The sequence below is a fragment of the Primulina tabacum genome, chromosome 11 (genome assembly GCF_025594145.1).
Source record: "Primulina tabacum isolate GXHZ01 chromosome 11, ASM2559414v2, whole genome shotgun sequence".
NCBI lineage: Eukaryota > Viridiplantae > Streptophyta > Magnoliopsida > Lamiales > Gesneriaceae > Primulina > Primulina tabacum.
Genome location: NC_134560.1, coordinates 36951831 through 36967373, shown reverse-complemented (window position 1 = coordinate 36967373; position 15543 = coordinate 36951831). Strand labels below are relative to the sequence as shown.

General features: G+C 36.6%; 1 protein-coding gene across 1 annotated transcript; it reads right to left on the bottom strand.

Moving 5' to 3' along the window:
- Window positions 1-8737: 8737 nt before the first annotated feature.
- Window positions 8738-10633, bottom strand: LOC142519815 (uncharacterized). Its single transcript, XM_075622838.1, has one exon. It carries the CDS (start codon window positions 10631-10633, stop codon window positions 8738-8740), a length of 1896 nt encoding a protein of 631 aa, XP_075478953.1.
- Between the last annotated feature and the right edge of the window lie 4910 nt (window positions 10634-15543).

Sequence of the window (15543 nt, the reverse complement as noted above, 5' to 3'; positions counted from 1 at the left end):
AAACCTGCTTCTAGACTAGTGACACTTGCTGGAATCGGACCCTAAATTTCTCGTGAGTATCACAATGAAAGAAGAAGAAATTTCCATTAAAACTCTAATTTTTTACGTAATTTATTAAAACCGTATATCAACTCATCCCCAACTCGATCACTTCCCTTCTTGCGATGTTTGGATTTTCACTTGGATAAATAATTGATGCGATCCTGGTGAAATGAGTGAGCAGGGTCGGGTGCTCCACAAGATCTGCTATCAAAATGACGAGGAAATAAGAGCAATGTAGATATCTGAACCAGAAGCTTCTTTCCCGGGAGAGGTATGAAAATCTGCAACCAAGAGAGTAACCACGTGAATGGGCGTCGGAGGGGTGTCCGGCGTGGCCACTCCGATGCATAAGTCAGTGATGATTCAAGCCAAGAAACCAATGTAACCAAGTGATGGTTGTGAGATTGGTGTGAATGAATGAATGTAAATGTAAAGAGAGAACCTGATATTTATAGTAGGAGAAGTAATGATGACCTCGTTCTCCGTGCTACCTACTAATTATAGTATGACGGCTGAGCACACCCTATATTCTGACATGTCAAATCGCATACTGGTCACATCCAGCCGTCTGATTTTGTCAACTCATCGGCCTGGTGTCAGAAATGGGACAGTCGCCCACATCCTATTCTGCTAGTATACTCGAGTGCGGTGCTCATATCGAGGTGGCCCGGGTAGAAAGTTCCCGGGAGCTTGAACGAGAGCCCGGGCGTCCGGTCTCCTCCCCTGGCATTCACCCGCCCGGCTCCTGATGAACCCTTCCTGCCGACTTGTCCTGATTCTGGCCATCCATCCAGTATCCTAGGTCGTCCATGCCCCGGGCACAAGAGTCGTCCATGACTCGGGCACAACCCGATCTATCCCGAGGGTATCATCACTCCCTCCTTAAATAGTCGGGCTAGAGTCATGCTCGCTGTCTTGATTAGTCTTGTGTGCCCGATCATGGAAAATATTTAGTTTATCTGTAAAAGCATCGGGGGCTTCAAATATCCCAGAGATGGGATGAGGTACCGGGGCCTTAAGTCTCCCATACTAGAGATAAAATGGCGGGGCCTCATGTCTCCCGGACTTAAGTATAAGATGACGGGACCTCATGTCTCCCGGGCATTAAAATAGATTGCCGGGGCCTCATATCTCCCGGATTTAGGAATGGTCAAGGTGCGGAGCCCCGAGCCAGGTTTGAGAACCATGGGCTTATAAATAACCAAGGTGCGGAGCCTTGGGCCGGGGAGCGCATGTCCCGAGACTTGGGAATGGTCGAGGTGCGGAGCCCCGAGCCAGGTTTGAGAACCCTGGGCTTATAAATAACCAAGGTGCGGAGCCTTGGGCTAGGGAGCATGTCCCGGGACTTGGGAATGGTTGAGGTACGGAGACCCGAGCCAGGGTACGGATCCCTAGACTTAATAGATAACAAGGGTGCGGAGCCCTGGCCTTCATGAATGGTCGAGGTACGGAGCCCCGAGCCAGGGTACGGATCCCTAGACTTAATAGATAACCAGGGTGCGGAGCCCTAGCCTTCATGAATGGTCGAGGTACTGAGCCCCGAGCCAGGGTACGGATCCCTGGACTTAATAGATAACCGGGGTACGGGTCCCCGGGCCAGGGTACGGGTCCCTGGACTTAAAAGATGACCGAGGTACGGGTCCCCGGGCCAGGGTACGGGTCCCTGGACTTAATAGATAACCAAGGTGCGGAGCCCTGGCCTTCATGAATGGTCGAGGTACGGAGCCCCGAGCCAGGTTTGAGAACCCTGGGCTTAGATAATGTGCCGGGGCCTCGTGTCTCCCGGACTTAAGATAATGTGCCGGGGCCTCATACCTCCCGGACTTTCAAGAATGTGCCGGGGCCTCGTACCTCCCGGACTTTAGATAATGTGACGGGGCCTCGTACCTCCCGGACTTAAGAGAATGTGCCGGGGCTTCATACCTCCCGGACTTAAGATAATGTGTCGGGGCCTCGTACCTCCCGGGCTTAAGAGATTTTGCTTTACCTGCTGTATTAGTTTTATTAAAAATCAAATCACTAACCTGGAAATATTGAATCCAAATTCATTTCCGGTAGAGTAAAACTTATCTGGTTGAGCTAAATTATGTGACTAATATAGCTGTATGCCACTGAGTGCATAGCAAATGCTCTTCATGCCAATCCGGGATAGCTGCTGAGCTTTGAGCCCATATGAAATCCACATATAAGATCTGAGTGTCGAGCTGGTCGGACTTGTATGTTTGCCAAGCAGAGTTGGGCTTATTTTTTAATGAAAACCATATCTACGTCTTGAGCTCAATTTCCCACATACGGCGCCAATGATGCGATCCTGGTGAAATGAGTGAGCAGGGTCGGGTGCTCCACCGGATCTACTATCAAAATGATGAGGAAATAAGAGCAATGTAGATATCTGAACCAGAAGCTTCTTTCCCGGGAGAGGTATGAAAATCTGCAACCAAGAGAGTAACCACGTGAATGGGCGCCGGAGGGGTGTCCGGCGTGGCCACTCCGATGCATAAGTCAGTGAATGATGCAAGCCAAGAAACCAATGTAACCAAGTGATGGTTGTGAGATTGGTGTGAATGAATGAATGTAAATGTAAGGAGAGAACCTGATATTTATAGTAGGAGAAGTAATGATGACCTCGTTCTCCGTGCTACCTACTAATTATAGTAGAACGGCTGAGCACACCCTATATTCTGACATGTCAAATCGCATACTGGTCACATCCAGCCCGTCTGATTTTTTCAACCCATCGGCCTGGTGTCAGAGATGGGACAGTCGCCCACATTCTATTCTGCTAGTATACTCGAGTGCGGTGCTCATATCGAGGTGGCCCGGGGAGGAGACGTCCCGGGCATTCACCCGCCCGGCTCCTGATGACTTGTCCTGATTCTGGCCATCCATCCAGTATCCTGGGTCGTCCATGCCCCGGACACAAGAATCGTCCATGACTCGGGCACAACCCGAGCTATCCCGAGGGTATCATCAACAATAGTTTGAAGAATGGTACAAATTAATGAGACAACTCGAATATTGAAACTGAACATTGATTTGAAAATTAGATATTTAAAGGGGGGCTAGGTTTGTCCATTAGTATGTGATTATGGTCAAATTCTTTGTTTGAGCACGTCACATGTGTATGTTGATCCCTTGTGTATTCTTGTCTATATATCAATGTGTGTGTTATTTGATTAGGGCAATCCTCAATTAATAGGATAGATATGTCCAACGAATAACACCCGTATTTAAAATATTATTTTTATTTCATGAAAAAATGATACACCTGTGTTTATATTGCTTTAATCAATTAGTGGATGTATATGTAGTGTGAAATTAACACAGATATGAACATGACTGGTGAACAACATATAAAAATTATACATGTGTGTGTATGTATGTATGTATGTATTTACAATGATTTTTTTATTTATACTAGTAAAAGATGAACACGCGTTGCATGTGTTATTATTATTTTTAATTTGATCTAATAATTATAAAAAATTAAAACGAAATTATTTCCAATTTAGAATAGTTGTTCGATTTAAAATGAATTTTTGTTAGATTTTTTCTATGTAAAATATGAAGTGACTTGAAGAGTTTTTTAGTAGGGTACGAAGAGTAATTATATAATTAAATATTTTGGTGTTCTCTAAGGTTTTTACTCTAAGAATCTCATACTTAATAATATAGTATAATTAATTCAAAGAAGATGACACATAAATTGATATAACACAATGAATTTTTATATAATTAAATGTATGTTTGTTGAATAAAAAATTCCTTTCAGATAATAAATAATTAAATCATCGATTAACCAATATCTCTTTAAATTAATAAATTTTCATAATTTAAACGTTATTAATCTATAAAGTTTTTCTGCCTATAGAATTTTCACACAAATTTTGACTTGTATATACGCATTGAAAGGTCAAACAATTGTCTTATTTTGACTCATGTCCGATTATTTAACTATAAATCGATAGTGGATTCTTTAGATTTCCATTATGTGTTGTGAAATATTCTTGATTGAGTCGAGGAGTTTTCTTAACATTAATTTTATTTATTATTAGTTTTTATTACTTTTGACTTAAAAAAATCAATTTTATGCGTTTTTAAACTCAGATTATTTGTTAATTTCTGTTTAATTTAAGTATAATCTCTTTATCGAACATTACTCAATTTTTTTTTTCATTTTTTTAGACTACGTACTTTTATTTTTTATTTACTTCTTCATAATCTATAAATCTAATTATTTTTACAAAAATATATTTTTTTGTGAACACTCCAATATGCGACGATTTGACGTTCACGACCCTAGTCGATACAGGTAGCATGGATTATATGGTGGAAAAAAATACAATAAATCGAGTCGACGATTTAGTGAAACTTGAACAACAAAAATACAAAAAAAAAAAAAAAAAGGTATAAAGATACAAAAAAAAAAAAATTAAATATTTTTCATAAGATTAAATAATTCGTGAGATACCTTCGGACACCGAGAAAATAAAATAATTAAAGTTGTGTGTACGAAGTATCTACGAATATGTTGAATTTTCTTTGAAAGCAATCCACTCGATGACTTGCATGCACACGGTACAATTACTTGTCAAAGCTTTTCTGCTGAACATTTATAGGAAAATGGACAACATGTTTCTTAGTAAGACAACTTGACATGAATTCTTCGATAGTAGACCACCTCAAATTTTCCAAATGAATAAGATTTCTTTTTCTTTAGATGTGTTTTTTCTTCTTTTTTTTTTTCTTTTTAGTTGGTCGAGGATTTATTTTGTATTTTTTTAAAAAATAAAATAAATCTTGTAACTTTTAATTAGGTAGAAATTATATTATATCATCGTATATTAAACCACGAGTATGTGTCACGCGAGACGGTCACATAGATCTATATCCCTGAAATAATCGTCTCAATTCATATGTAGAGTTCAAAATAATATTTTTGATATAAAAATAATATTTTTTCATGAGTTGTGCCAAATAAGAGATATGTCTCGTAAAATTTACTCATGATAGGATATAATAAGAGTTTTTGTATTAAACTCACTGTTTCTTGTTTGGTATGTTCAGATCATATGTACAATTACCACCATTCCCCACTTTTTTGGTTTTTTTGAATATTTTAAAAAATAAAAAAACTTATTAAAATAATAAAATTTAAAATTTAACTTATAATTTTGTTTAACAAGAGTACTTTTAAAAAAATCGTCTATATATAAACATGAAACGCGTGTAACGAGTTATTAAATACTATATATTAAACAATATCCATTTCCCAAAGTAAATATTTCTCCAATCATATATTCATTTATTTTCCTTTGATATGTTCTAATTTTAATATATTTTTATTTTTAAAATAATAATTTTCTAAATATGTTGAATTATTACTTTTTCATAAAGAGTAGGTCTCTTGTGAGACAGTCTCACAAATCTTTATCTATGAGACGGGTCAACCCTACCGATATTCACAATAAAAAATAATACTCTTAGCATAAAAAGTAATACTTTTTCATGGATGACCCAAATAAGAGATCTGTCTCACAAAATACGACCCGTGAGACCGTCTCACACAAATTTTTGTATTTCATAAAATAATGATGTTGATATTGATACATACACGACATCAAATTCAGATATCTTAGAATATGATATATTTTAACATATTTTGAAATTTCTAACCGTTTTAATCAAACACAAAATTTTTTATGAAATTGTTTTACATATACGGATCTCTTATCTAACCGTATTATGGATATAAATAAGTGAGATGTTTTACAAGATATCTATTATCAAGCAAATCATCTCGATATTGATGCGATGCATGAAAAAATGAATAATAAATAGTTAAATCAAAATATTTACATAATCGAAACTGTGAAATTACATATCCTATTGTGGGCAAAGTGTGAACGGGGGAAACGTTGTGGGGTTTTTGGCAATTTCTTATCTCACAGTTGGATCCCGGGAATCTTCCGTTAAAAGATGGGGCCCCGGTTCAGTGGCGGTTATTCCGGAATTTCGTATATCCGAAGGGTCCACAGCAAAGGCTTGATTAATGGCTTAACACGACACGTGCTTTTCTCACTGTATATATTGTTTTCAAAAGTTTATAATTATATATTTTCATATTAATTAAATATATTAAAACCTAATAAAATTATTTAAATCTTAAAATATAAAATAAAAATATGAATAAGATATTTATTATTCAATATACGAAAAAATATAATATATATATTTACATATATATGCATATAATGACATAACGAGTCCACTAAAATCTGAAACCCGTCTTAGACCCGTTTGTGGAACCGTTTCACAATATCTAACCCGTCCCAGTTTTATCACGGAGCCGGTTTTGAATCCAATGTATTGCCAACTTTGCACAAGGAGCTCACAATATTTATCACAGATAGGAGAAAGAATGAATTTGTTGTTATTCTCCTCTTGGGACTAAAAATGTATGTATCATATTGAGTCTTGGTTTGCTTTCTACTGGGAGTATTTAACCTCCGTAAACCTCCGTAACTAACTAACTTGAAAAATGATTGCTTCTGAATTATGCAATGTTAACTCTAATAGCCTCCCCTCAAGATGTACCGTAAATATTTTGTACAGACATCTTGGACATGAGTTGTGATAGAGTGGACAGCGGAAGTGGTTTAGTAAACATGTCAGCAAGCTGGAGATGTGAACGGACGGGTAAAAGCTTGATAGACCCATCTTTGATTTTGTCTCGAATGAAATGACAATCAATCTCGATATGTTTGGTACGTTCGTGGAACATAGGATTGTTGGCAAGGTGAATGTCTGATTGATTGTCACAAAAGATGGTAGCTGGTGTTGAAAGAGAGATCTGTAGATCCATGAGTAGTTGAGTGATCCAAATGACTTCACTGGTCGTAGTCGCCAACGCCCCGTACTCGACTTCAGTGGATGATCTGGAAATCGTGATTTGCTTTTTAGTTTTCCATGAGACGAGTGCATCTCCAAGAAATACACAAAAACCTGTGGTCGATTTTCTGGTGTCAGGACAATTGGCCCAATCTGCATCTGAAAAAGCTCGCAATTGGATAGGAGACGTGGCTGGAAAGAAAATCCCTTGACCCGGATTAGCTTTGAGATACCTTAGAAGTTGATGTACAGCATGTAAATGAGTAGTCCGTGGCTTGGAAACATATTGACTAAGTTTGTGGATCGCAAACATAATGTCCGATCTGGACAAAGTCAGATAAAGAAGACGTCAAATGAGACGTCTATATTGTGTGATGTCGGTAAGTAGATCACCCTCAACAGAAGTGAGACGCACATGTGGTGTCATGGGGACCTTGGCCGGTTTACAAGATAGTAAACCAGTGTCTTCAAGTAGTTGAAGTGTGTAATGGCGTTGAGATAAGTAAATGCCCTTGGAGGATCTAGCTATTTCAAGTCCAATGAAGTACTTAAGATCACCTAAATCTTTAAGTTTGAACTTTCTTTGAAGATCAGACTTGAGTCCTTGAATGAGAGTAAGTGAAGATCCTGCGATGATGATGTCATCAATATATACAAGCAGAGCTAAAAAGGAGTGAGCTGATCCTCTGGTAAACAAGGTGTGATCCGTTGGAGATTGCTTGAAACCTGAATCCAGTAAGGCTTGAGAGAACTTTGTGTACCACTGTCTAGACGCTTGTCGTAGACCATATATGGATTTGTGGAGTTGATAGACAAGTTTTGGAGCTGTTGTATGTTGCTGGACAGGGGGGTGATAACCAAGAGGAAGGTCCATGTAAACTTCTTCCGATAGATCATCATTTAGGAATGCATTGTTGACATCTAGTTGAGCGAGAATCCAATTTTGAATAGCTGCCAGTGCAAGGAAGACTTTGACAGTGGCTAGTTTGGCAACAGGAGAGAAAGTCTCAAAGAAGTCTACCCCTTCTTGTTGAGTGTAGCCCTTAGCAACTAGCCTGGCCTTGTGCCTGTCAACTGTACCATCGGATCTGTACTTGATCTTGTATACCCAACGACAACCAATCGATTGTTTGTTTGGGGGAACTGGAACCACAGACCATGTATTATTTGCGTGCATTGCATCAAGTTCATCCTTCATTGCTGTGCGCCAAGAATCAAGTTTGATAGCTTGATGATAGAATTGAGGCTCAAATTGAGATGAAATATTGAGCACAAGATTTTTATAGGAATGAGAGAGTGAATCATAAGATATGGAGTGAGTTAGGGGATAAGTAGTTGCTGATGAAGGTGGAGAATGGTATTTCAACATATGACAATGATACTCTCTTAGATATGAAGGTGGGCGAGATACCCTTGAGGAGATACGAGTGTCAGCCATAGGTAATGGAGTAGGAGATGGGAGTGCAGAAGCATCAATTGTATCTTGGGCCATAGTATCATTGTGCAAATTTTGTTGGATGCTGTTGTCAGAAGGTTGATGCATGGTTGCGGCCTGTGTATTGATGGGATCATGTGGCCTCAGATTATTGTGCAGATTAGGTATGACAGGACTGTCCAAAGGGACTTGTGTGTCAACCGGAGCCAGGTTAGGGAGCACAGTTGAAGGAAATGGATCAATGAGCTCTTTTGTGGAAGATATATGGGAAAAAGGAAATATCAACTCATGGAAGATGACATCTCTTGAGATGAATATTTCCTTGCTTTGCATATCCATCAGCTTGTATCCTTTCATACCCGGTGGGTATCATAAGAATACACATAATCGCGCCCGCGACATAAATTTGTCACGATGGGCAGCTAATGTAGAAGCAAATGCAAGGCATCCGAAGACCCGTAAGTGGGTATAGTCGACTTTTTTATGATATAGCAGTTCATAGGGCGACTTATTTTGAGTGGATGGAGAAGGCACACGATTCACTAAGTAAGTAGCTGTCATTATGCATTCACTCCACAGACCAAGAGGTATGCTGGACTGGAAAAATAACGCCCGAGCAACATTAAGTAGATGTTGATGTTTGCGCTCTACGACTGAGTTTTGTTGTGGCGTTTCAACACAGGAGAACTGATGCAATATTCCTTTAGTCTGAAATAATTCCGTGAAGGCCAGTTCCATAGCATTGTCCGTTCGAAATGCTTTTATTCTTTTACTGAATTGTGTTTCAATCATATTGCAAAACCTGGAGACTACACTTGAAGCTTCAGATTTGTGTTGCATTAGAAAAATCCATGTGAATCTAGTGCAATCATCAACCAAAGTCAGAAAATATCTTTGTTTATTAACTGTGGGAACATGATACGGCCCCCATACATCACAATGTATAAGATCAAAAGCATTGTAAGACTTATTATTGAGATGAACAAATGGTAGACGTCTCTGTTTTGCTATTGGACAAACTGAGCAAGGTGCATCATCATGAACATCAGCATTACCAAAATGAAAATGTGTTTTTAAAATCTGTAAGACCTGCATGGACGGGTGTCCAAGTCTGCTATGCCAAGTTTGTATTCCAACCTGATTGACTGAAGGATTATCACCCTCATGTTCATTAACTTTCTTTTCTGAAGTATAAAGCTGTTGAATCATCATGGCCATCAATTGTTCCACTTGATTCTTGTCAAAATTCTGGACAACGTTTGATGTTGTACCAACATTGTTTGTAAGGGTTTCAGAATGACAAATTTGATCAGTCTCTTGATGGACACAAGCAGCATGTCCTTTGTTTTCTTGCTTGTTTTTGGCCTTTAAACCAGGTGGATGGCCATGGATTTTGTAGCAAGTTTCAACCGTATGGCCAAGAATGTTGCAATGAGTACAGAATGGTCTGCCTTTAGAAAATCTTGGTGGTGGCCGATTGTTGAATTGTGATTGATTTTGGTCATTCTTGAATGCAAATGCCATGTTGGGGTTTGGGGCGTTCATGGAGCTTTGATTCCCAATGGCTCTTTGTCTTTCTTCTTGAACAACTAAAGAGAATACTCGGCTGATCGGCGGTAGAGGATCAAGGAGTAGAACTTGACTCCTAATATGCGTAAATGATTCATTCAGTCCCATAAGGAATGTCATTGTGTAATCCATTTGAATATATGCTTCCAGATTCTTGACCCCATTGCAACCACATTTCCCGCAGCTACACATTGGTCGAAAGTGATTTAATTCTTCCCAAAGGGCCTTGATTTTGGTGAAATAAACACTGACTGAGTCTTGCCCTTGTCGAAGATTGATCAGATCCTTGCGAATCTGAAAGATTCTAGGACCATTGCTTTGTTGAAAACGATCCTTAAGATCGTTCCAGATATCCTCTGCTGATTCCGCAAATAAGATGCTTGCTGATATATCTTTGGAGACCGAGTTCAGCAACCAAGAAATGACGTTATTGTTATTTCTAACCCACGCACTAAGTAAGTTGGTTTCAGAATCTGCTGGTTTAGGAATTGAGCCATCAATGAAGCCCAGCTTGTTCTTGACAGAAAGAGCAATCCTCATCGCTCTACTCCACGACACAAAATTGTCACCCGTGAGTGGCTGAGATACTAGTACAAGCCCTGGGTTATCAGAATGATGCAAGAAATATGAACTCGAAGGATCATCAACAGCCGATCGAGATGACAAATTCCACGCAGACGAATTTGTGTTTGCCATTGGTATGAGATTTTGCAAGCTCGAAATCCCGTAACAAATCCGAAATGAAGATACAGTGAAAACACCAGTGATCTGAATGTAATCCTATCTTCGTTCAATCTCGAAATAAACGAAGGAAACCGCCTTGCGGTGGCTCTGATACCATATCACAGATAGGAGAAAGAATGAATTTGTTGTTATTCTCCTCTTGGGAGTAAAAATATAGGTATCATATTGAGTTTTGGTTTGCTTTCTACTGAGAGTATTTAACCTCCGTAACTAACTAACTTGAAAAATGATTGCTTCTGAATTATGCAATGTTAACTCTAATAATATTTGAATGAAAAAACACACAAATGTGTTAAGTGTATAGTTTCGATAAAAAAAACAAACAAACAAACTCCAGAAAGCAAAATTATTAAATAAAGAATATAAAAACACGATACGATTATTATATTTAAAAGTCATATTGGAAAATGGTTGAATACTAAACTTTTAACCCAATTTAATGAAGACAGTGAGATTGCGCTTTATTTGATGAATTTGAAATTATGTATTTCAAATTGGCAGAAACTTGTGTTAGACGATCTCACGGGTCGTATTTTGTGAGACATATATCTTATTTGGGTCATCAATGAAAAAATATTGCTTTTTTATGCTAAGAGTATTACTTTTTATTGTGAATATCGGTAGGGTTGACCCGTCTCACAGATAAATATTCGTGAGACCGTCTCACAAAAGACATGCTCTTTCAAGTTTATGGACTAATTTGGATGGATAAACTAAACATAAAACCACCTATGAACATACTATGGCAAAACTCAGTTAAAGAAAAAAAATCATATTTATTGTGTTTAAACATTGGGAAGTCAGAAAACATAGAGTAAACGAACCGAAATGAGTCAAATATAACGAAAATTTAAAAAATCAAATTACAGCTGAAATATATATTTTCGCGCTAACTCCAAAAATTTGCAGATCAGTTCGATTTATTTATGCACAATGCCTATTTATGCACAATGCCAATCCACGTTCCAATCAACTAAATATTTAACGGGGCTCCACCAGATAATAGCTCCACCAGCAACGATTATACAATGTAGCATAGAGTTTTCAACGTTCAACGGACAAATAATGATTTTCCATTGTTCCATATATCAATAAATCCTACTATATATATATATTTTTATATAGTTTTGTATCGTTTGGTGTAAAAAATGAGATTCAACATCTTTATATTATCTTTGTTTGATTAAATTTTATAATAACCAGAGTTAAAAAATAATTAAGTTATAAATGAAGAGAAAAGAAGAGTGAAGAGTGGTGAATGAAAAAGAGAATAAGAGTTGTCCCACATTGAAAAAATAGTCAAGTTTAGTCTCCCTTATAAGCTCCAAGTTTGAGCTAAGGGTTCGGGCCCCAAAGGGTACCAAAATTTTTTAGAAGGGGAAGAGCTTGATAAATTGTGTCTCGATGAAACACACACGCGCAGCCAGGCGACGTGGCACGGTGCCGTCAATATTAATATTTTTGGACCAAATTTATTTGGAAAATAATTTTGTTAATAGTAGCACCTTCGCTGGGTTGGCCAGAAACGCGATACATCGCGCACAAGCTGTTCAGGATGCATCCGAACAGAACTAGGCGCGCGGGTGCTCGTCTTCTCGTGCAGCGCGCCTCCTGCTGGAACAGTGTGCGCAACACAGAACCAGGCGCGCTGCTGCGCGTCTTGTCGCGTAGTGTGTGCGTCCCTTCTCGAAAGTTGCATTTGATCCAGGCTGCTGTTTGCACCAAACAATGTGTCCCATCACCACTTGCAGAGAGTTGTGACTCTTCTACGCATCCGGTGATCATTTATAAATAATCCCTCTCATACATCACTCAAAATCCTTTACCATTTTTGCTGCATCACACATTCTTTTCGTCCTTGAAATTTATTGCATATTTTTGTTCGCTACTTTCAAAAGTTTGTAGTACTGCAATATCTCGACTCGAAATCGTTGTATCTTAGAGACGATTGTCTGCAACGCGTAGTAATTTGATACATACAATTTTGTCTTGAGAACAAAGGAACATCTTTGCTTCGACTTACTGTTTATTTACCTTGTTCATAACCGAATGAAAGAACAATAACAAATCTTTGTTTACTAAAATAAGAACAGATCCATCTTGAATTATTTATGGTGTTTGGCGCTTTGCACTGAATCGGTTGCATTTTTTTTAATTTTTTTTAAATATAACTTATGTGCACATATTCTGAAACCATGTTCAGGGTTCCTATACTCCAAACAAGAAATTGCCAAATTCTCCAATTCCCACTTCTTTAGGGACCACTATTCCCACAATCTGACCACATTCATAAACATGTGCACGTAATACATTATCTTATATCATAATTCAATTATGTGACCGATAAAAAAAATTGCATCATTGGTTCTGATACCAACAAAACTGTTCGAACGATTATCATTTTATCAAAATATATAATTATGGTAACCGTGTGACTGAAATATTTTAGTAATCATACTGATTTTTCTTTCTTTTTTCTTTTATGCTATATTGTCATTGTTAATTTATTAAAGTATACTTTCTATGGTAGAACCACCTCCCCTTAGATTTGTTCAACATATTTACTTAACAACAACTCCCCAAAAAACCATATATATGACTCGCGACATTCACTATCAGCATATATGTGAGTACTTTTGAGGTGACGTTCATCTATTACACGTGAAATTATATGTCGAATAGATGGACACGACTTCAGCGATTTTCACATAGATGTCAACAATAAGTCATCGAAAAGTCAGTTATGAATATAATATCTACCATGTCGTCTTAGAACTAGAAGTATCCTCCAGAAATTGAGATATGACCCAACTTTTTTTTACTTCTGATGTTGAAAATTATGAAATACCCTTATTTTTTTTTTCATATTTTTCTTTTATTGTGTTATTTAATAACTTTTGTATCGAATAAGAAAATTTGAAGGAAAGATGGAGGCCCGTAAATAAATAAATAAATCGGTGGCCCCTTTCTATAATGACCTATGGTATATTATCCATTGTCTCAACCGTTTCCTCTTTCACGCATTTATATGTAATCATAACCTAATTCATGAGCCATCCATGTTCTCTCACATGCCAATTGAATTGGATGTAATAAATAATTAATTAATATATTTATATGTATATTTATTCGTGAGACGATACAATTTGATTAATATTTATAATAATATTTTTTTTATAAATGACTCAAATATAAGATCTGTCTCATAAAATTAACTCTCGTAAAATTGTCTTACAAAATTTATATTAATTGTCTTACAAAATCTGTCTCATATATTTATATATATATATATATATATATAATAATAATAATAATAATACTGCATATCGTTCGTATTTTTGGGATAATATGGAAAACAAAAGGAGGCATATTTTGTTATTTAAAATTTTAAGTTAAATTAAATTAATTTAATTTATCTTGTCAAACCACCCTTACTGATTAATTAATATTCAGATAATAACCTTTTTTGTGCAAGAAAGTATTTCTTTTAATTTAATAATAATATAATTATAAAAGATGTAAAAAAATTTATAGCGAAGTGGGCCGGACAAATAAAGGAAAAGAGAACATATAAAAAAAAAGGTATAGATGCTGTGTGTTTCTTTAGAAATACAAAATACATCATCAACCCAATCATTTGAAAATACTCTCATGTTTCATTTAGCCAATCTAGCAACATAAAAAAAACTCATGTCAGATTATCTTACACATCAATTTTACAAGAAAGATGTTCAAATCGATCCGATTCATGAAAAATATTACGTTTAAAAGTAAATTATTGCTTTTCATTTTAAATATGAATCATATTAACTCGTTTCACGAAAATAGATTTACGAAACCGTCTTACAAAAGATCTACTCATTCAAAAAACACTGCAGATTATAGACACTTATGGTTTTATCCTAAGTTATTACTTGATAATAATTATATAATTCAAATTTTGTAAACCTTACAACATGTTAATCATCATGTTTCTATCACTATCATTATTTCTATTCAATTCGTGTTTATTAGAATTAGAATTTTCGAGTATAGTAAATTAAAACTTAAAAAATTAGTTTAAATAATTCTTGATTTTTAAAATGAGGGGATTTAAGAACGTACATGGTCTTATTATTGAGTAGGTCTCTTATAAGACGGTCTCACGAATCTTTATCTGTGAGACGGGTCAACCTTACCGATATTCACAATAAAAAGTAATACTCTTAACATAAAAATTAATATTTTTTTATGGATGACCCAAATAAGAGATCAGTCTCACAAAATACGACATATAAAACTATCTCATTCAAGCTTTGTCCTTATTACTTTATTGGGCAAAAGATATAACAAGATCTTGATTGGCTTCATAACATGGCCTAATTTCTCGCACAAAGCACATGAGATGCTGCTCTACACGGAAATCATTAGCAATTTCTATGGGCTCCATCTACTCAAAATATGACATAGTTAATTTATCCACCTCATTCCTTTGTTCTCAACCTAACCTTATAATAAGTAATAAATAATCTCTTTCAGCTTCTAAGCGGTGTCCGATCTCGACCATCAACACATTTTCGGACGAGCTTGTCGTACAAGAATTATCCAATGTAATTTATCTGACTAGCATGTGATTTTGAAACGAGCTTGGTCTGTATGTGGAGATTAATGTTTGGAGATGCAATTTAATGACATGGTTAAAATAGTTGTATATTTCATGACCTACCCAACTGAAGTTGGATAAATAAGAGTTTTATAATTAGCGATGTAGATATTGATGATAGGAATCTCTTTGCATGGATTCACGACTTTATCATTTAAAAAAAAAAAAAAAACAAGAAGAAGTCGTGCTTTCTATTAATTATTTCAACCATGACCTACTC